At 44.3% G+C, this 23,139-nt stretch overlaps 1 protein-coding gene across 2 annotated transcripts in view; it reads right to left on the reverse strand.

Annotated features, from left to right (window-relative positions):
* Window positions 1-23,139, reverse strand: part of ARHGAP40 (Rho GTPase activating protein 40) — a 39,985-nt gene that overhangs the window by 4,384 nt on the left and 12,462 nt on the right. Inside the window, exons 1-13 of one of the 2 annotated variants that reach the window (XM_051633301.1) lie at window positions 21,666-22,032; window positions 12,430-12,632; window positions 8,006-8,226; window positions 6,837-6,912; window positions 6,118-6,269; window positions 5,328-5,493; window positions 4,890-4,981; window positions 4,690-4,767; window positions 4,277-4,436; window positions 3,531-3,613; window positions 2,164-2,370; window positions 1,758-1,898; window positions 372-532 (exon numbers count right to left, since the gene is read on the reverse strand). In XM_051633301.1, coding sequence (XP_051489261.1) covers window positions 372-532; window positions 1,758-1,898; window positions 2,164-2,370; window positions 3,531-3,613; window positions 4,277-4,436; window positions 4,690-4,767; window positions 4,890-4,981; window positions 5,328-5,493; window positions 6,118-6,269; window positions 6,837-6,912; window positions 8,006-8,226; window positions 12,430-12,632; window positions 21,666-21,925 — 2,000 coding nt within the window. In that variant the 5' untranslated portion in view covers window positions 21,926-22,032. Of the gene's footprint in view, window positions 1-371; window positions 533-1,757; window positions 1,899-2,163; window positions 2,371-3,530; window positions 3,614-4,276; window positions 4,437-4,689; window positions 4,768-4,889; window positions 4,982-5,327; window positions 5,494-6,117; window positions 6,270-6,836; window positions 6,913-8,005; window positions 8,227-12,429; window positions 12,633-21,665; window positions 22,033-23,139 lie in introns of those variants that run through there. The other variant, XM_051633300.1, reaches the window with a different exon arrangement.

A 23,139-nucleotide genomic window follows, 5' to 3' on the forward strand; every position in this document is an offset into this window, starting at 1 on the left:
ATCCCTGCAAGAACACCTGCCTGTTGGAAACCCTACTCCAGGTAAATACTGGCACAGGTGATGTTTTTCCTCAGGAGAGCCACTTTCCCTTCCCTCCATCAAGGCTGCTAAAGCTCACTTGCCATCCAGCAGCCCAGAGGGGACTGATGACCTCCTGAAAGCCTGAGCTCAGTGATAGAATCAATCAGCTGAACTAACCTTTGCTTGCCCCATCCAACACACTACTTCCAAAACTTAGACTAGAGGAGAGGAGAACAGTCACTTAGCAGCCCTCTGTGCCACCACATCAGCTCTGCCAGAAGACAGGAGACAGCAACTAGACACGAGACTGCTTGGTACACTCTTTTTGAAGCAGAGAAAAAGCCATTTACCACTTGATGAGGTTAACAGCATTAACAATATTCCAGCCATTCTGGCACAGGTTCTTTTGAAACTGCCTCAAGACATCAGCCACTCGGGTTGCATTGTTCAAATGCACCTCTAGTGAATCCTTCAGGAGAAGTGAAGCATGGACTTTCACCACCTTGGAAGGCTGAAGGAGGAAAGCAGAAAGAAGAAAGTGCTTCAGGAAAGACTCTGTTACCAGCTAAACCACCAAGTTTCAAAACAGATGGGAGAGTGTGAGGTATTAAAGCTATCCAGCCAGCCGTCGGAGAACTTAGGGTTGTATTTTTTTTTTCTTACCCCACACATACTACAGGCTGGAAGCTGTGCTACAGTCAAGGTCAGCACTACAAAGCAACCAGCTGCGTCTGGGGGATGTGGTGGGGAAGGAAGCACCGCTCCATCAGCGTGCACTGGTGCTCTCTGCTGTCCAAGCACAGCACCCGCAGGAGCCGAGGTACAAGCTTGGTTGAAAATAAGGTTTGGCAGAATCAGTTTTGACAAGCTGTTTTGCTCAAGTCGGATAGACTGCTCTGGAGTTCATTTAAACTACTAGAAAAGGAGTTTAGACAGTTGAATTACAGACTATTGAATCTCACAAAGGTTGTTAAAAAAAAAAACAACGAACAAGAGCACTGAGACATCACAGAGCAGAGTTCAAGCACTGGCCTCTCAAGGTGATTTTCATCAACTCCTTCATGAAACACCCCAAAAAAGGCAGAATGAATCCAAGCATCTTTTCTCAACTTTAACATACAAATAGATCCAATAATACCACCTGCTTAAGAAAAATCTCACTCTGCATCAACTCAAGGAGCAGGGCCATTTCATCTCTCAGGGAAGTTAATTCTCTCCTTTTAAGTGGCAAGAACCTCATCCTCAAACCCTCCCATACAGATCAGCAGCATTATGGACCAAAAGGAAAAGATACAAAAATGTACTTTTACTCTACTTTAATAGCCTAAACTTTGCTTTAAGTTCATGGAAAGAAGTCTGCCCTTAACGCGGCAGACATATCTGTCCAAATACATGGGGTGTCAAGAGCCATGTGAATTCTGTTCTTCACATGAGGCAGAGACCAGCATTTCTGCTTCAGGTCTCTTCCCCCTTCTCCTGCTACAGTGCAGCATCTTAGCTAAGTGTTCTGTAGCCTGAAATTTATTTAGTACACTTGCTGTTGGGCTCAGTGCTTGCCACAACCTGGCCAGAAGGGTCTGAGAAGCTGTTGTCATGGTTCTGCAGATTTTTCTCCCTCTTGCTATATAGAGTATCACTCCACACAGCTTTCCAAATTCTGATGAAAGCACTCACAATGGAAAAGTGTTTGACACTGTTATGAATGGGCCCAGTTTTTCCAAGCTGGAAAAGCTCACCTCTGCCTGGTTCTTCTCCACCTTGTCTTTATCAGCATGAATCTTCCGCAACAAGTTTTTAATTCGCTTGTCACAAAACTGGTACCTTTTGTTGTTGCTCTCATTCAGTTTCCTGACTTGAGCTACCAGAAAAGAAGAGACCTGGGAATGGAAGAAGGAGGAAGATAGAAATTAAATCAAGGAGAGATTAATGCACCATTTAAGAACCTAAACATCACTTTATGAAGTCTTTGAATAGAGAAAATACCCATTTACCTTGAAAACAGGTAGTCTTGGAATATGCCAGAAGCTTTGCCTACAGACATTTAACTCTTCTGAAATCTCCAGGACTACCCCTGCCCCTATTCCAGCTCTAGGCAGACCAAGACACTGCTACACCATATCACAAAACACCTTTGCCACTTACTGTCCAGAGCAAATCCTGGTAATGGATCATCATCCTCACAACATCAGCTGCCCCCTCTGCCAGCTGCTTCTCCTTCCCTTCAGGAATCTTGTTTGGCAGCCCCTTGTGCATGAAGAGGTTTGGGGCCATGACAGTGGAAACGTTCCAGAGGTTCATTTTGTTGTTGTTTTCCTTGGCAACCACTTTGCTGAGAAATTCAAGCAGAGCCTAAAGAGAGGGGAAGAAACTTCAAAATTCCAGTAGGAATAGTCCTCGAGAAATTGCTGTGGCAATTGCTGGAGAGATCATTTAATCATCTTTTTTATTTCTTGAGCTTATTCTTCAATATTCTTCACCTTTCCATAAGCAAATCCTGTTTCTCCAGTCTGGAAGTCCAGTGACCAATTTCTAATACTAGGATAGCAACAAATAATACCAAGCAGAGAGATAGTTTGTCCAGCATCCAGGAATCAGGAGACACAGTCTGTGTGAGAGGTAGACAAGCTCCTCCTTCTTGGCAAGTAGCAATTTATGAAGTGCAGTTGTAAAAGTTAGAGAATCCAAAAATGACACAACCCCCCAACTTTTCCCCAGTATCTCCTTGAAGCTGTACCCTGATGTGGAAAAATAAACCCTTTTGGATGATCTGCCTCAGACCTCCACCAAAGCCACGATGCAGGACAAATCATCTTTGACTGGATGATGTATTCCTGCACTCTAGATAAAATGTGCAGGTGCCTTTGCCTTGCTTTTAATATCTGGAAGCTGAGCTACTCAGGAGGGGAAAAAAAAACAAAGCAGGAGCAACAACCACCACAGTTCTTATAAAACAGAGAACAACAGAGGTTGTGCACTGCCTACCAAGCTGATCCCATCAGCATTTCTTCTTTCAAAAAGGAGATGAAAGGGTTTGAAATGCCTTCTGATCAGAAAAGGGTAGGAGGTTAGAAGCTTAGTAAGTTTGATGTTTTTTTCCAAATTGATACTATCCCTTCATAGATGACAATATCACAAGCCATTAATCAAGTGACTGAATTTCTTTCCCTATATCTCAGCATGACAACAGACAATGTAAGACCCACACATCTTTCACTCCATAGGGAGGTGCTCAAAAACATGGCAGAGGAGAAGCAGGTTTCCAAACAGGAGGCTCCAGGACCACGTGGATTCCTACTGCTCTTCAGTTTGTACCCAGAAGGCAGACTGTGCTTCCAGCACAACTTCACTGCACAGCCTTGAGGTGTGCCCACTTCATGGGTTTCCATTCTCAAGTCAGTGAATTAAAACCAAACAGCATGATGTTTATTATTTACAAAACCTGAGTCCCTTGAATAAAAACCTGGAATGAGTTAATGATTTTTCCAATCAAATCCAGAACAGGCAGTTACCTTTAAAGTGTTTCTGTTGGGCTCTGGCAGAATCAGGATCAGGAGGTTCAGAGCTTGCAACCTTTGCTTCAGGTCTGGAATATCTGGAGAGTCAGAGTGACAACAGGACAAAGGCTCAGGCTCCTGACACTTATTTTGGACCATGGCACTCTTTGTCATCTAGGGTTTGAGGCCTTGTTTTACAGAGACAAACCAAGCTCGTACAGCCCTTCTGAAGTGAACTACCTATGTTTTAGAAGACTGGCTGATTTGTTTCAGAATACACAGTCTAGTAGTAAGTCTGATGCTCTTGAAAGTCATCAGAAGACCCCATTATTCCCCATTTCTTGTACAAAAGTTGTGAATTGAAGAGTTAGCTTAACATATTCAAGCCACCTAGTGAGGCACAAACCTGCAGACAAGCCAAGACCAGGCACCCTGGCAGTTGCCACAGCCCAGCCTGAGCGTCACTATTTATCAAGTTTGCTTAAGTCACAGTGGCAACCTTGCAGCCTCAAATGACACAACACAATTTGAGACTCCAGGACAGTGCTCCTACCCAAAGATGTAAGTGACCAAACACTCAGGCTGACACATGACAGTACACATAGCATCCAGCACACTGAGCCTGGCTACAGTTCATACCCTGCTCTGTATTCCCATCAGGAATCCCAACATACCTGACAGGAGAACCCCAGACCAGCAGAGCTCTGCAAGGAAAACACAAATCAGTAAACTGCTGCTGAACAGCCAAAGCAGAGACTCACTTTGCACAGCAGCAAAAGCAGGGAGGTACTCTGCTGTCAGCAGTGGGGCTGGCAACTCTCTTATGAATCTCTTCAGCAGCCCAGATACATCATTCTGGTGGACCTCATCCCAGCAGAAAAGGCCAGTATAGAAATCCCTTTCTAGCTTCTGTTCCAGGCTCTATAAAACAAGATGGAATTTATTACATGCCTGAATAAACAAATACAAGAGAAATTCTGTAGCTGAGCACTGGGAGGGCAACCCATCAAGTCAAAGAGTACAGAGACCTTCACAGCAGACACTCCCAGATTTCCCAGCAATGGATATTTCCAGTGGTACTGGGAAGGGAGGTGACACAAATGAGGTTTTTGAGGTACTTGCATGGGCAACATGCTCCCTCCAAGAACTCTAAACACCACTGAAGAGCTCCTACCTTGATTCTGGTCTGGGACCCAGAAACTCTCAAAATGCCCTCTGTTTCAAGTCCTCTCTTCTCCAAGCAGGACAGCAGCTATTAAGAGGGGAAAAAAGAAAGGCCATTAGCACAATTCTCATTAGAAATCAGCCCTTCATTATCACAAGCTTTACAACCCTGAGGATCAGAGGCACAAATGAAACCAGAAGTGAACTTACTGCCTGGAGTAACAGAGGGACCTTGGTGTTGGGGAGCAGTTTTTGGTCGTTTTCCAACAGGGTGTTGAGTGGAACTCCAAAGAGTCTTTTCTCTACAACAGAAACAACATGTTACAAGCCTGTATCTCCAGCAGTACAGATGTCAGGGATCAGCTCTGCAGACTAAAGGGAACATTTTATAAGTGTAAGTGTATGAGAAAAAAAAAAAAAGAAACAGTTTAAAGGACAAGTACATTTGACAGTCAGATAAATTTGGTGCTAGGTCTAGATGTCATGATCCAGTGACTTCCAGGACAGATTCTGACCAAGGAAAAAACACTTGTCACAAGGTTTCATATCAAAGACTTTCTCTGTTCTAACATTTCAAACACAAACCCATGAGAAGATCCATATAAAAATTCACTCTCCCAAAATAAATCAAGATGAAATGGAACTAACCTGTTGTTTTCAGTTTTACTGCCTTATTTCTTTTCAGCTCAAAGCCCAGAACATCACAGAGAGCTGTCAGTTCAATAAGGGCCAGCGTGGGGATCTTCTTCATGTCCTGAGCAGACAGATCTCCAATCCTGGTCACTCCTAGTCTGCCCTTGTGGATCTTAAATTTCTAAGAGAAATACACACACAGGGTTTGGTGCAAATATAATTACTAATCCCAGTGGTATCAAGTTTTGCTGCATTTTTACCATTCCTTACCATAACCAGCCATCTATTCATTCTCTTGTTTTCAACACCAGACAAATGTCTCAAACTGCTCCTACTTCTACTCAACCCACAGCTGAACAAATATTTGCCCTTTTCAGCATTTCTCTAACTGTACTGGAGATCCCAATTTATAGGAATTAAAGAGAACCTGATATCCACCCTAATCTACTTGAACTTTGGACACAGCCCAGCACATTTGTGAGGAAGAAAACTGTTACCAATACCAGAAAGTCCAATTATTCTCATCTTTTCTGCAGAAATGACTTGGATTCAAATGCAAGGAGCTGGTTTCACACCCAAGGACTGATTCTTTTGACCCTTTACTACACAATAGTAATTCTTGCCCAGCATGCAAGATAACTGCACTACCTGTCCAAAAATACCTACCTGATACAAGCCCATTCCAACACTAGTCACAGAAGACATTTCCAAGACCTGATCATACATCTGAATCAAATGTTTTGTACCCCTTTACACAAGAAGGGAGATAATAACATCTAACAGGAGAAGTTCCTTCAGGGCTTACAGTTAAGGTATTTCCATCCTTTAACCTCCTTGACTCTGACAGGAATGATCCCTTGAGCAGGACAGCTGCTTGCTCTGAGTAGGCAACATCCATGTTGAAGACCTCCTCTTTTCCAGGGTTTCGAACTGTGCAAGAATAGTCCTGGTTTTCTGCTACAGAGGAGAAAATGTCTTGAATTTCAGAAAGCCAAAAGGATGAAGCTCAGAAAAGAAGTGTGCTAAAAAAGCAGTTTGAGACACGTTTGGGGCCACTCCTTTTTAATTAAAAATTGTATTAACATGTGAAAAAGTGTTGCCATAGCACAGACCTGAGACTGAGCAGTGGGGTAAGAATAGCTTAAAGCCTCAACATTACAGCTACAATCACCATATCACTGGTAAGACATGAGCAAGGCCTTAAATTAAGTGACAGACCCATGGCCAACTTCTCTTTACACAAGTGTGTATGGCATTTATAGGGTTTTATCATATGAACTTAGCTAGAGTGATTTTATTTGCATCTTCCAGCTGCTTTCTTGAAGAGCTACATGTGTCAGTTTTGAGCAGCAAATCCTAACACAACACTAGAACCTGGAAAAACTCAATCCACAACTGTGGATAACCATGTGTTTGAAGCTCTACAAATAAGGTCAGTGTTTCAGAGCCCAGATTAATATATTTTCCCTCCCAGTTTCAGCCCAACTTCAGATCCTACTCTATGTTTAAAAACTTCCTTCTTACTTTTCTGTAGGCTGGAAGTCCGTAGATTGTGCCACAACTGATCTGGGCTGGACTCTTCTTTCTTTGCTGCTGTCTCCTGAAAAAGAATCCAGAAGTTTAAATACATTTTCTTACTTTCACTACAAGGAGAGTGGGGAAAAACAAACACTATTTTGTTTCTGATATTTCCACTAAAACTGTACCTCTGAGACAACTGCAAAGCTTTAAGTATAAAAAGGAAGCCAAAGAAGATAATAATTCCAGTAAAGTTACTGCAAAAGAGTCCAGTGATCTCACCCAAAGGAAAATGTTTCACTTCCAATTGAATTAAGGCAATTCAAAAAGGCAGCTTTAGCATCTTTGTACGTGACCTCGTTATATCAAAATGTCACTTTAAATCTCAGGTTCTCTCTCAGTTGCTTATCAAACACAAATTAGCAAGTACAAATCTTAGCAAAATAGAGAGTGGACATACAGGATTATAGAAAAATGTGTTTCACGGGTGCTAAGGCTGAGGTAGAGGAGTATTCAGTTCTGGTAGACAAAAATGGTACCATGCTACTGAAATTAAAGATTTCTTAGCTAAGCTCAAGACCTTCTGACTACACAATTGACAGAGTAGAAAAAGTCACAAGGATCCTTGATTGGGATATTTTTTTTCCCAAAGCTCCCAATAGGAACTTTTTCAGTAGCTCCTAGCAAAAATAAGGAAATTCTACATTGTGGCTACAAGCAGAACAGGAGCAGCCCAGCAGCAAAGCAGCTGAAAAGTGAATGGTTGTGTACTTTCTAGTGAAAAAAAAAGCCAGTGGCTTTTCTTTCTCTACAATTACCAGCTGTACAAGATCAGTTTATCACTACTGAACTTAAGAGATTCTCTAATTTTGATTCGTGATGATTTAATGTCACTGGAATAAAGAAAACACAAGAGGGCTCCAAACAATACCAGAGCTCCTGGAGGCTGCAGGGCTGCAGACAGTGCATGGTAACCTGCCAGCAGTCTCTAGGACAATGACAGATCTGTAGCTTTTGGGGCAATTTATCAATGCTGCAACCTGGGCTCAAAATGTCTATAATTCCAGCTTCATTTCAGCTCAAAAGATGTCATCCATTTGGAAATGAAAGTAGTCCTAGACCCAGAAACTCAAGTCAGCTACCAGAACGCAACATGGAGGAATCAACCAACATACCTCAGAGCTGACCACTCCAAAAATATCTCGGACATCGCGCACGGGATGTTTGTTCCTCCTCCTCCGAGACCGGGAGTAGGTGTCCAGCCGGCGCTGCACGGCAGCAGCCTGGGTCTTGGTCAGGGTGGAGAGCAGCACAATGTTGTCATTCTCCGAGGCATGGTCCCCAAGGAGGTCAGACAGACCTGCATCCTGGAGCCACTCAGCTTCAGCTTCTCCCTCTGGCAGGCAAGGGATGAGAAGGCAAGTGAGAAGAGAAAGGGTAACAGCAATCTGAGTGATTGAAACACTTCAGAGGAATATCACCAGAAGCTGGATCCATCCCCTTTCAGGGCTGGCAATGGGATATCCCTGGAAAGGAGGTGTAACTTCATTAAGAAGCCATGGCTGTTCCCCAAAATCTTAGATCTATTCCCAGCTACCCAGCTGGGTGTCAGGGTGAAACTGGAGAAGACAAAACAGAAGTGCCCACATACTCCTTTCTCCTCAGCCTAGGTAAGGAAAAAAGAGAAGAAAACCTATGCAGGCACAACTATTGCCAGGAACACAGGCTCCTTTAGAAGCTGGGCACAAGTGGGACTCCACATGGATTAGCACAAGGAACACAACAGGAACTGAACCCAGCAGGGGCTTTCACAGGACAGAGGAGGAAAGTCAGATGCCTTCACCTGGTCTTCCTGTGCAACAGCAGCTCTGGCAGCAGGGAACAGCACACTCAGGGAATGGCAAGCCCCCCATGCAGCACAAACCATCCTCCACCAGCACTGAGAGTCAACAAAAGGTCTGTGAGAAGCCACAGCACACAGCAATGCACATTTAGCTTTTATACTCTTCTCCATTATTTGGCTATTTAATTTTTCATTCCTATGTATCAGCAACTTTTTTTTTTAATAACCAGACACTGACCTGGTAGATTCAAATGTATTTTATTTCATATACTTGTAGAACTATTTGCATGTGCCATGCCTACTCTTTACTTGAAGTGGATTGGTATTGATACAGTCATTCGACAAAAGCAAAAACATTACTCACTTTATGTCTGTGCATTTTCAAAACACCACTAAAATTAAAGATCATTCCAGCTCCAGAATGAAGCATGAGAAGCATTACTCAAACAAGCTCAATCCCACTTCACTCTTCAATATATATAAAGTTGCACATCAAACACAGAAGACAATTTTTTCCCCTACATGATGCACCTTTTGTGCAAGTGAGAAAGTGCCCTGAGCGAGACAGCTACTTGAAAATCTAGGATAAAAAGCAATTTAGCAGGTGTCTTCAACTTCAACACAGTGAACACCACAAAGCCTTTATGTCTTTTCAGTTCTACATACCCCAGTCAGTTGCTGCAGGCAGTACCAGCATAGCTCTGCCAAAGGTTATACTGGGAAAAGGAAAAATCACAACTGAACCGACTGAAAAACAAGAGTCCAATTCTCTTCCTTTGCTGCACAAACTGGTCTCTCCTCATTTATTACAACTACTCAGGCAAAGTTTTATTATTGCTGCATCAATAATTTAAAAAAGGCAACTCTTCTTGTGGGATGAAATAATTTTTCTGGGAAACACCTGTATTTATGCAACTTGTGAAAACATATTGTGACTCCTCTAAAATTCTTCCCAGCCCTCCATGCTCTGCGTGTTCTTCAGTGCAGTGCTGAAGCAGAACTTTTTCAGCCTCACACAATAAATAGAGGTGGACCTGAGGTGAAGTCCTTCCTTTAATGACTCTTCTACCCAACTGGTTAGCTTTCCTACATGTTCTTCAGTCATGGCCATTTCCCACACCTGGTTCTACAGAAGCCAACAGGTAAAAGCATCCCCCATCATTGCTCACTTGGTCACAGTTGCTCTGTGCTTGTGATCCTGTTCATGACTCCTCACTGTACCACATCCATGGCTTCACAACAGCACAGTGGGCAAAAGACTTCTGGTTTATTCTGTGTTTGGGAACTAAAGGAAGTGTATTGCTTGCAAATTTTGAAAATACCCAGTTCCAGTCACAACAGGAAACTAATCGAATACACAATGCTGAACAGCAGGCCCTGAGTCGGACATCCGTGTGAGCCTACTGCCCCAGCTGATGCCAAAGCACCAGATTTTCATTCCTCTATTTAATATTTTTAGCCCTGTTATGTGTGCCAGGAATGTAAAAGGAAGCTAGTAAAAAAAGTTTATTTACAGGGAAAAGGTAGAAATCAGACAGAAGCAGATCAGAACTGAGAGGTCCACAGAAGCTGCAGGTTTAAGGCTGGAGAGCTGCTGAGACTTGCCTTGTGAGGGTCCAGACAAGCAGCATTCCAGGGAGGGATACAAATTTACAAAACTGGAGAACACCAATTGCAAAAACTTCCTTCAAACATAAGCTAGCCAAAACCAGTGTTCATAATAAGGCATTTAATTTCCAAAAAAACTAAAGGACAACCAAACATCCTACAATCTCAGACTAAACAAGAAGCACAACCTCCTCCATCGTTTTCAAAGGCAGAGAAGAACCACCCTCTGCAGACACTTCTCAGCCCTCAGTACAAGGATGCCAGCAGATACTGTAGTGGCACTACCCCACAGTGCACACGTTATCAGCCTGCTGTGCCAACAGACCCTGGGGAGGGATGGATAAACAGCAGGCAGCAAGAAAAGGACATTGCTGCTCTTGTTTCAAGAAAAAGCTACTTTCTGCCCCCTTCAACTGTGAGGCCATGAGTATCATCAGCACCTTTCTGCTGACCCCGTCCTTCTGCAGTCACACGCTGGCCTCCCGCTGACACCCGGTCATTATGCCATCCCTCACACAGGGATGGGTCAGCATTTTGGCAGAGCCTTATCTCCATGTACCCTCCACGCTGTCCTTGTACTGCGATTAGGACCCGTTCCTCGCTGGGCTGAGCAGCTTCTCGGCCTTGACGCTAAGGGCGACGGCGCCTTTGGCTCTGAGGAGCCCAGAGGCTTTTGTGCCACCTCGCAGTGCTCTGACCCTAAATTTCAGAGATGTGAGAGCCTCGAGGCACCAGCCAAGCCCAGCTTCCTGCTTCCACTCCATCTGAAGTTCCCCCTCGCCGCTTTTGCCCCAGCACAACCCTGGTTTGCCTCAGCTCCCCTGCAGGAGGCCAAGCGTGCCGCACCCCCTCTCCAGCCCGCCAGGAGAGCTTCCCTACTTGGAGCATTATTTCAAGTCTGTCTGGTTTCAATGGCTAATTAAGCAGTCAGCTCTTGACTGCTAGATTAATATACATCATTTAAAGACACTTTTCCATGTGTGCCTGCTTTCACACAGTAATCGAATTGCCTCCAGCTTATCAGTGTTCCGGATATCCCAGACAGCCTTTCATCCCATGGCATGGCCTCTTTTCCAGAGTCTCCTTCCTGCCACACTCATTTTCTGAGTCACTTTTGCATCTCTTCCAGTTCTGAAAAACAAATCTACATCCTTTATGCAGGGACAGTAACAGCAGACCTTAATGCTTACCATGTCTTGCCTACTACAGCACAGATAATGAACTTCCCACCCCGCTCCCCACAGCCCCCTCCATGCACACAAGACATCTTGAACCTTCCCAAACACAGCAGCACACAGGGACTTTCCTCCCAATATTTCCCCATTATATGCACAGATCCTTCTCAATATCAGTCCAGCACAACAACTGTTGGCTGTACAGGCCACAAACCTGACCATTCAAACCAACTCAAGCACGTCCTCCAAAACAGACCCAGGAAATGTCTGATCCTGGTCTGCAGGATTGCTGGGCACTTAGCACAGTTTGTCATCCCTCCACCAGCCCAGGATATTGTACCTCCCATGTCAGAAGGCAATCAGTCCAAGTTGCAGTTACTCCAAAATACTGGATAATATCAGTGCTACAGAAAGCTCATTAGAAACTCCATGCACAAGAAGTGGTCTTCAAAAGAAGGGGAGGGGAAGGTCTATAAGAAAAACTTTGTGTGGATGGATCCAAGTGATTCTGGGTGCTTATTATAGTTTCTTGAATAGTGAACTGGTGCTGGGGAGCAGTCTGCCTTCCACAAAAGGAGTTCTCACAAAAGCCACTATAATGAAGTCTCAGAACCACGTACACAAACAAGCCTTCCAAAACATCAGCAGCTATCCCAGTGTGTTGACCACACAGCCACCTGCACAGGGAGTGAGAGCCCGTGGTTGAAAAATCTGGAGCCTTAAACATACTCCTGGCTGACCTTCAGAGTCAGCTTTGCTTCAGAAACTGCTTCAGAAACCAGGCCAGGCCAGCACTCCCCTTCTGCAGGGCATTATCTACCACCCAGTGAAAATAAAATCAATCTCTCTGATTTGATTGGTAATATTCTAACTGTATCCCAATAGGCTTCTAAATCACTTAGGTGCATAAGCAAATTTTCTCTTCAAAATGTTCATCTTCCTCCCTTCAGTCCCAAAATTTTTGGCAACCTACCCTCTTGTGTTTTGACATCTGCAAGGCTGCATTCCTCTTGCTCGGCTTCAGCGCTCTGTTTAATGTTCTCTACTTCCAGCCAAAAACTGTCCATTGACAAGTTGTCCGAAGACTCTACCTTGGAATTTGTGCCCTCTGACACTGGGGATGCCAAAGGACTCTTCGGAGGAAGCTGGGTCATTTTGCAGGAACAATTTCTGGTACTGGGAGAGGAAGAGAGGAGAGAGAGATTAAGCTACACGTGTTCAGAGATGATGTTCACAACACAGCGGTCTTCATTGATTAATGACTGCAACAAGAGCCAGAGGTAAGTGCTAGACTTCCTTTGGTTAGTGTTTAACAAGAAACAGACAAGGTTGGGATAAAATCCCTCGAGAAGAGAAAAAACTGCTGTCCAAGCCTGCAAGAGGATGCAGAATTAACATGGGTCTTCCAAGGCTGTCCTTCCAGTGACCTCAGCCAACACCTACCACTCCCACATTTTCTTCCAAGACTCCTCAAGAACTTGCACAGATACCCTCTACATTTAAAACTGGCTAAGATGTTTCAGGCTTGGTGGACATGTGCTCTGATTCTCTGGCATGCCCCACAAGCCCAACAACTGCCAGACAGAGCAGAGTGAATCCAGGCAGCTTGTCCTTCGTATGCAAAACCCAGCACAGCTCCATCTCCTGCACTTCAGCCTGTGCAGTAAATAACCTGAATGTTTGAAGCCCTCTTTTCCTGCCCAGACCAGATTTTTCAGCTGTGAAATAACACAAGTGTCCTGGGAAACCCAAACATACATCATTTCCTTACCACCCTGCTGATTAATTCATGGGCAACCAAAGTCCCAGACTGGCCTCATTCTGCTTTCAACGTCTCTGCAGGAAGTTCTGAAGTCCTCCTCAGTTCATAAAACAAAGACTCTCCTTAAATAAATTTTAATTCACTTCAAAGAGCTGAAAACCATTGAATCCCTGCTGTTTGTCTTTTTCAAAGACTTTAAAAAAATAAAAATAAAAGGTAAGTGGAATCTACTTGTGAAAACACCTCAATGGTTCAGCTTATGAATACAAAATTAAAGAGACTGTACACTAACCTGACTCTGGATGGCTTGAAAAACACCTGTCAATAGCCACCACCAAACCAGATTGGAATTGTTTTCTAGTCTCATGGTAAAAAAAAACACAACATACAACAGAAAAACAACACATCAATTCTTGTGCCTTGAAAACCATGACAACAAAACAACCACCAGATGCAATGTAGCCTCCTGACTCCAGAAGGAGATAGAAATGTATAGATGGCAAAATATCTGGGAAGTTTTTGTTCCTTTCATTCCAGAAAGCCAATACTAACAGTTCTGGTATTAACTTGGTTCTATTGTAAGAAGCATTTCAAGTCATAAAAGGCTAAATTTGAAGATCTACCCACCAAGAGGCCTATGTTGTAGAATACTCTGCAGGTCTAGTTACACATATGTACACTTACTCTGCTCATACCTTTTCCTAACATGCTCATGGGCAGCCCTTCACTTCTAAGGATCAGAACTAATGCAATAACCATTATTCCAGAAACAGCCAGAGCCAGCAAAGGCACCAAGAATAAGAAGGTTTTTGTTTGTTTTACAGGAATGCAAAAGTTCAAGATTGAAACCAATTACTACACCACCCAGCCCTCCTCTGACAAGGACAGAGGTGATTTGCTTGTTGTGTTTGCTTGTACACATCCTCATCTTCCCCATCTCCTCTTTCCTATTCCTTGATATCCAAATAACAAGCTTCCAGTTGAGATGCCACTTTATACCCTGGCAGAGCACTTAAACAGTCAATCCAAATTTTTTTTTTAAACTATATTTTATCTTCATAGTTCATGCCCATCTCTCAGTTCTACTACAGCTGCCATCCCAGATCATTACTTCTCCTTTCACCTTTTTTATTTGTATCTTTACCCATTTGGAGTTAAAAATGTAGATCACATCCCACACATTAACTCTTCATCTTTAGTACTCCTCTCCATTTCCTCACATTTGCTGACAGCCTTGTAAGAGAATTAGATTTAAGCAAAGCCACCTTGCTAGCAACAAAAAGACTAAGACCTTGCTGTGATATCTCATTAGAACACTATTACACAGTAGTCAATAGAAATTATCACTTGCAACATGAAACTAGAGGGATGATTTTAGATTATCTTGAGTGACTTGGTTTTGGCCACATCAGCACCAGAAACACTGGCAGCCAAACTTGCACTAAGAGCAGTCTCTCCATGCAGAACACCAGACAGGCTAAGGAGCATCTTACAAGCTTTTCCAATTTAGGCACACAACTACTCTTCTTGCCCTCAGTTACTACCCCATACTACTGTGGGATCTAGGTTACACAGATCAAAGCAGCTCTCAAATGAACCTTTCCTTCATGTTCAGTTTGGTTTAGAGCAGGGCTCATCTAACATCCTAGAAATCTCTATGAATTCCCATCAAAACAGATTTAGGTTTGCAAACCCAGCAGAACATACCCTAGACCCAAGCAGCACCCAGTACACGTGCTCTGCAGCAAGTCTGTGTCACACACAGCAATGACAACCCTTTCCCCACACCCACCACAGGCCTGCCTGGAAAAAAACTCAAAATTTCAAGCCAACATAAATACAGTCTTGAGTTCTTTCAAAAGAGGGACTGTTGACTTATGTTGTTAGTGTTGTGACAGACGTTCTGCATGACTTACCCAGTACCAGATCCTGAATGCAAACTTTAAGCCAGGAGATGCTACGATCAAAGTGGAGTAATACTTATTTATGACATTAGGGCAGATTCCTGGTGCACAGCTGAGAAGGCTCCCAACATCCCTACAGCCCAGGTTTCAGACCATAGCCTCGCCAGCACTTATTTTTTCTCTGCCAGCCCCTTCAGTCCATACCAAGACAACACAGAACTGGTGCAAGAACACAGTCTTACCAAGCCACAGCAAACTATTGTGCTCCACCCCACTCTGGCTCATGCTTCTGTACCACCCATAGTCATTTTGCTTCTTTTCACAGCTGGAAATACAGATGATCTAGTAATGCTTGCACCAAAAAGCTTCACCATCAGTCACACTCTATGCCTGCTCCAGGAGAGCCAGATTTGAACTACATGTGTGTCAAACATCCCAAAAAACCTTCCTAAATTTTTTTCCACCTCAAGAACCTCTCCAATGGAAGCACTAAACACTATTTCACCAAGGTGCAGGATGCTAGTGTCACACAGCAGCTCTACACAGGAGTAGCAGGACCTAAAGCCCAGCCCTACAAGCCCAAAGTTAGCACTGCCTCACAAAACACCATCAAAGCAAAAGTCAGGCCTGTCCATTTAAAAAATGTTTTATTCTCTGGTCTAAATATTTTAATAACAACCTTCTCAGCATTTTACACATCCAGCTACCCAGATCGGAGGTTACTTTTAGATTTACCTAAAAGATTGTTCCCTTCCCCATCACATTCCCAAGTCAACAGGGCAACCCAGGATGTATAAACATAGCAACAGTTCAGTGCAGCTTGTTGGCTTAAAATGTTAATCGCTCCATTGCAACCAGGCACAGAGCACGTGGAATAATCAAGTTCACTCAGTTGCACTGTCAACCTCACAAAAAGCTTCAGATTATAAAGTTTTTTAAACTAATGTAACAAAAAGGAGACTGGCAGAAAGACCTAGTTAAGGACAACTGAGAAGGAGTTACTCTGTGGAAAGACTGACCACCCCAATCCAACCTTCTCCTCTTGTTTAAGAGCAGAGCCAGTTTTAATAGGGTTTGCAATTCGTTCAGCTGACTCTACAACACCTTCAGTCTACCCCTGACTTAACAATATTAACAGCAGACTTAAGAGAAATTAGACTTGCATGGACCTTATATAGTTCATATTGAAATTATTTCTTCTCCAAACCCTCTCTGGGCAGCACTAGTAGCCCTTAGCAAGGTCTGCTTGGTGCTGACACTGAGCATTCGTGGGTCAACAGCATTGGGTTAGAGTGTGCAGTCTCAGAGTAGTTTTTGATCTGTTCCTAGATACTGTCAACACACATCAAATATACTGTAAACACTCCTGCAACTCTTGGCCATCTTGAATATCAAAATAAAATAAACATTGTTGCTATGCATTTTATTCATCCCAGGCTTGAATCATTCTGGTTGGAGAGCTGCTCAAAGGATCTGTAGCTGCCTAGACTACTCCACTGCTTGCTCAACATCCTTCCCTCATTGAAATGGCTCTCTAACAGATGAGTAAATAAAGAGGTTCCTTCTCAAACATTTCAAACAGAACAGAAGGTGACAACTGTAAGTCAAGAAAATTAATTGAATAAGGTTTCCACAAAAACTAAGATGAGAAAAAAGCAACAGGAAGTGAAGAATTAAGTTAAACAGGGGAGTCCTTCCACAAACAAGCACCAGGTTTTTAAAGATATTTCCAAAGGCCTGGAGCAAACACAAAGGCACACACAAAACCAAGCAACAGATGGAAGGAGTTTGCATTAACCTCAGCAGCATATTAGGAGCAGCACACCAAGTCACACCATAGTAATTCAGATCACTAGCATGAAACAAGCTCTTTTAAAAAGAAATTATTCTATCAACTGATTGTAGCATTTTGACAGATAAAGACCCTAAGATAACAAAGATATGTTAATGTCACAACACACACAGTTTACTGCATCTGTTTCAAGGTCAAAAAACAAACGATGGGTTCAAAACCACAGGATTAAAAGAAACAATTTTTAGAAGTCCATACACAAAAAAAGTTCCTCTTCACGTTGCTTCCAAACTCCTACTCTAAGCAAGCAGTTTAAACCCACGTGAAGAACAGTGTAGTTAATTCTGAAGAGGAAGAATCACCTAAAAATAACCCCACCGCAGTTCATAACATGATAGGTTTTCTTGTTTAAAATAATGTAGCAGGATAAAAGGCATCCAGAAACAACAGACAGAAGTATCTATAGCTATATAAAATATAGATCTATTCTGCTTACTGATAGTTTAAACCTCAATCTGTCAAAGATATCAGTGTTAACATACGAACAACTCCTTAAACTAAAGAAGCCAATCTACTCATTATCAAAATCTCAGATGAAATATGCATAATTAGATGCTTCTTTCAGACAAAGTTACACAAGACTCCATTTCCAACACCAAGAGAGCAAATTTCTCCAGGAGATGCCTTGTGGACACAAACTGCACAACCTTCCTACCAAAGTCCTAAACCAAAAGAAATCTCTACTGCAAATTTTTCAGGCATGGCTTTTTAACACTTACAGTTCCCTGAATTCAGTACACAAAGTCCAGACACCACAGACTGCCACTTACCTCCTCCCCACCCCAAACAGCAAAAGAGCAAAACTGAAGTCTACTTTTAGGAGAAAATGAAAAGCACTTGGCTGGCTCAAATTCCTTGGACCAGACAGTAAAGACAGACTAATTATCAAATGACTGTGGCAGTGATGAACAGTAACTTACCCGATAGACTGTTACCGTGCCTTACTTTCCCTGGCTTAACTAAACCAAAGCAGCTAAAGAGCCAGAATTAAAACACTCTTAGAAGCAGGCTGCCACTGCTGACAGACATCTTTGCATGTCTCTCACCACAGGGGATTTGCTCATACATCTCAGAGTTTCACCAAGAGCATCCCCTACAAGAAGTCACAGTGCCTCTAGCCCAGGCTATTTTCTACAGCACAGCTGCCAGCCACCACTGGTGTTTGCATCAAGGCATTTTATCAAGGACTTCACACCCATGGGACGGCCCGCATGAAGGTCTGTCTCTACAGCACCAGCTAGAATAGCTCAGATGTCACTACCCCAATTTGCTAATAAGATTACAGCTTGTTGTCAGTACCACAGCAATCAGTTCATCAAGATCTTCCATTATGCAAGCAGCTCGTGGAGCAGCGTCATTTCAGGTTGTTTTGAAGAAGCCTGTTCTGCAAGTGAGACAGAGGACATGCCAGAGAGCCCTGCATGCGTGGAGAGCTTCACACTAGATCCAGCTTTCCCTCACCCCAACAACAACAAATGACTCCCCAGCTCCTGGCCTGGCACCCCTAGTAACCCCAGACAGAGCAGCCATCATTTGCCCAGTGCTATGTGGATTGACAGATTTGGATCTTGATGCTTCTGTGCAACATGTTTCTCTAGCTTAGCTCCTCCATCACTTTCAGTGCTGGACCCAAACCCCAGAGGTTACCTCCACCACTGCACTGGGAGCTTTAAATAAAGCATAAGTTGTAACTTCCCTGACAGTAAGGATTTCTATCAAAGTATACAAGGGCAAAGAAACTCCATCTCAATACCTGTGTCTCAGGCCTTCCTTCCAAGTAGAATTGTCTCCCTTCTGTCTAGGAAAGGTCTAAACAAGCAAGCTAAGGAATAGCAAAATTTTCCTGTAATTACAGACCTGCCTGGAGGTGTCTCAGACCGAAACTCAGAGCAGAGCAAACACGGGATTGATAAGCCCATGCAGATCCAGCCAAATAAAAAATATTCAAAGCAGTTTAGTCTATTAGCTGGGTGCCTGTCCCATCACTCTAGAGTTTGTTTTGGCCTCACAAAACATAAGCCATGCTCTCTGTACATGTTTTTGGGTTTCACTTTAAGGTCACTGCAGACCAGCCTGTTGTTCACTTTCCCTGCCTTAGCACACTAAGCCAAGCAGGAAAAACCTTTCCTTGACACGGAAATCCGGCTGCAAGAAAGGGGTATCTGGCCAAAACAAAGCTTTAGGAGTACTGTGATCTTTAATGATAAGCCTGATCTACCAGATGATGATATGAGAATCGTTAATTAAAAGGTGGCACTCTCATCCCTATTTCCATCTTCACAAGCTCCACTGAGTCCACGTTCATCTAAACACACAAACGGCTTTGTCTGTCCAGCAGCCACAAAGACCTGGCCTGCCATTCCAGTTCCACCTACCAGCACAGCACCAGCATGCCAAAACAGGTTGACACCAGGCGACAAAGCCCACAGACCAGTGGCACTGGCCACAGAGGGGAGCTCCCACATCCTTGTTCCGACCCATCACCCTGTCCTCAGCACAGAAGCTGTTTGGGCACCTTCCAGCTGCAGCAGGGCTGAACCTGTGCACAGGATTCCCATGTAATGGCTGGCATGGACTCACTGCCCTTCAGTGACTTGGCTGTCACAGCTCGGTAGCACACACTGCCAGGGATCTTACTGAGGACAGAATGAGTCAGTACCTCCCAGATACTGAACACCTCCTCAAAACATGCTGCTGTTATGTCAGATGAGATGTCCTGACTTTGTCTCCCTTACTGCTGTGACTTTGGGCAGGATGCTCAACCTCTACACACCTCAGCTGCCCAGATTAGGGACAAAGGGATGAGGGACAGCATGGCTTTCAGAGAAAAGCCTGGTTGTGTTTGAATCCTTCATAAAAAGGCTGTGAACTCATTTTTTGTGTGATTGTTCATTAACACAAAAGCTTTTTACAAAAGCAGATTCACACCTAATAAATATTTGCCCTACACTTCTTTAATATCCAACTTAGAGCAAATCAGGGTGTTAGAACTCATTCTTATTTCTTCCTGTGACTCCTTCTGTACCTACATGACAGCAGGGAATAAGTGATTGTAAGTTGTTGCTCAGATGTATGGGAAGAGCCAAGAGACTTTGAAGAGGTCCTGAGGAGAACCTGCTCTGCAGCAGAAAGCAAGGAGAGTTTGAGAGATGTGCTGGAATCCAGATATGCTTCATGCAAGGGATGCAGGGATGCAGAAAGATGGGCAGGACAGCCATAAGGTCCTTGCTTGGATTTCTCAGGTAAGAGTTATTGCACATAAGACAAAGTGCTTGGCTTTTACACTGCCACAAAAAGCCTTCCCGTGGTTGAGATTTATAACTAATCCTATAAGTAGTAACTAGAGTGCCACTTGCAAGCCCAGGGCCACCCACCTTATGGACCACAAGCTGCACAAGATGAGGCAGGGAGAGCTGCCTCCACAGAGGCTCCTCCTCAGCAGTGCTTTGGAGGCCCAACCAGCATTGCCAGGCAAGCCAGTAGGTGCCTTAATGGGAACCAATGAGCATGCCATGGTTACTGCTGCAAAAATAAACAGTCATTAATGGCAATTAATTAGAAAACCAGGATGGATGGTGTCTCATCGCCTCACTCTACAGGCATGTTGTAGGTCAGTCCTGGCAGAGAGGCTCAGTTACACACAAACACGGGACACGTTTCAGCCGCTGGGGAGCCCCGAGTGAACAGATGCAAACTGCCCCTGGCCAGAAGTGAAGTGTTCTGGTCAAAGTTAGTGAGCAAGTTTGGGGTTCCTACTGTAGCACCTCTTCAGACCTGACCATACAGGTTTGCTGGCACCAGTCCAGACACTGGAACTCACCTAATGTCTTTGGCAAAAAAAAACAGTTGAGACTGACTGTTTTTATTGTTACCAAAGAAACTCTGCAATACTCAAGGTACCGGACTAGTTCTCTCTCAAATGCTTAACTTTAAATTAATTCAGCATATTATCCTTGTGTCATGCTCCCTAGTCACATTTTGCCTGGGATCTTTTAAATATTTAATTTCTTGCTTCTACGCACAAGGTCAAAGCAGAATAGGAAAAATGAGAAGTCAGACAGAACTTGAAATCGTGAGCTACTGTTAGAAAGAAAATCACTGTGAGTACATTCACCCCAAACCAACATGTTTGGATTATTGTAGCAGGCTGATGTCTGAAACTTTGTGCACCTTCCAAGTTGATGCAAATACACATTAAACGAAGTCATAGGTCTTTGTAATGTTACTTGAGCACACAAGTAGCAGTGTTTGTCAAGCAGAGTAATTTCACTTTCAGTAGCACCCTTCAGCATGCATGCTTTGTGAAATACTGGTAAACACACAGTTCTCACCTTCAGACTAATCTACAAACCACTGAACAGCCTCCAACCCCTCAAGCTGCCAGGGCAGCAGTGCCACTGAATCACAAAGAAACAGATGGGCTGCCTTCCAGCCCCCCCAGCCATGCATGCACCCCCAGGTCCCACTTCCACAGCTCATTGCATTCACCCCAACTGTAGAGTTAATTAAATAAAAGGGGGGTTTCAATAGCTTTCACTTCATGAACGCACAGTTTTAAGAGCATATTACAGCCTGCTCACCTCTAGAAATTTACCTTGTTTCCACCCAATCCTGCCCCAGGTATTGTTCTACCTCTACACCCTTGGGGAGGACAAGCTGTGCTCTCCTGCAGGGCCAAACCTGCTCCCTACCTGCTGAGGCTGGTCGGCCGCCCGGGCACCAGCACCACCCGGGGATGGGGCATCCCACTTCTGGCCACCCCACAGCCACGCTGGCCACGCTTGTCCATGTCGAGGTGAGGAGGAGAGGGGCAGTCAATCCATCCGTGTCTCTCCACCGTCGAGTCAAGAACCGGCCGCCGGGCCCCACGGCTGGTGACAAAGAGCTGCTCCCCCTCACCCACGGGGTGCCTAGCAGCTGGCCGTGAACATCCTCTCCTCCCTGCCCGCATCCACCTGCCTGGGCAGACCCAGCAGAAGTGACAGTAAATCCACCTGCACCTCCGAGGCAACAGTGCCCAAGGCTGAGCCACCCACGCCTGGAGGACACAGCCCACAGCCAGCCCTCCGAGTCAGCAGAAAAGAGCAAGGAGTTCTTCCTGAGCTCGGGCTGAAGTTAAGGCTTGCTAAACATTGACTCCAGCCTCAGCCCCGTGGAAAAGTCACTCCCACCGCAACACTGGGAAGGAGGAGTCAAACAGCATATTTACTCCTTAAAATTGCACTTCTCTGAAGTAGGAGAACAGCAAGTAAAGCAAAAAAAGCATCTCCCTGGGAATTAGGGGAGGGGGACAGTAAAAAACCCGAGTGCTTATTAAAAAACCAAATTCAGCATTTGCTGCCGTAGCCGAGAGTAAATCCCAGCTGGGTGTGAGGCACTGGTGTTGAAAGAGCAGCACAGAGCTGTAACACCCACAGACAGTATTGTGCAAGATCCAGATCCTTTTTTTAAATCTCACCAACATGCAGCCCACCAGCAAGCAAGGGGTTAAAGCAATCGCATTTCTGTGTCCCTCCTGTCCTAACAGGTTTTGTTCCTTCCTTGTTATTCTCTCCACCAAACCTCCTTTCACAGAGCTTCTGTGACTTCCCTTTCCTCTGACATTTACTATTCATAATCCTGAAGGTAAAGGCACAAACAAGCCCTTTATTTTAATATTTCCTTAACTAAGACATGCAAAGCTTCTCCAGAACAGGTAAAAACCCTGCTCCTTGCTTTCAATAATCCCAGTAAAACTGGACCGATGGTTCATCTTGCTTTGCCTGAACCAGCTTACAGTGCAGCAGGACTTATTTTGGAGACAATCCCTCATAAAAGCACACAGAGGCTGTCTCAGTTTGGTTCCTCACCCACAAATGCAGCTACCTTCCAACCACTGCTTCCACCCCACCTTGCAAACACGCAGCCCATGTGCTGCAGAATGAACACTGCCCAGCTGCCCAAACCCCTGTCACCATCCCCCTGTGCACCCTCCACAGAGCAGGATCAGCCCAAACTCCATCCTAAGCCTGTCTGGAGGCAGAGCCCTGGCCATGTCCAAGAGGGATCTTGGTGAACACCCTCCGTGCTACATTAAATGAGGCCCATTTCCCAGGGTTCAGGCACATCCCCAGCCTCTGGCTATGCCCAAACACAGTTTCAGGCCCCAGGGGCAGGCAGAGGAGG

The sequence above is a fragment of the Apus apus genome, chromosome 15 (assembly GCF_020740795.1).
Source record: "Apus apus isolate bApuApu2 chromosome 15, bApuApu2.pri.cur, whole genome shotgun sequence".
Lineage (NCBI taxonomy): Eukaryota > Metazoa > Chordata > Aves > Apodiformes > Apodidae > Apus > Apus apus.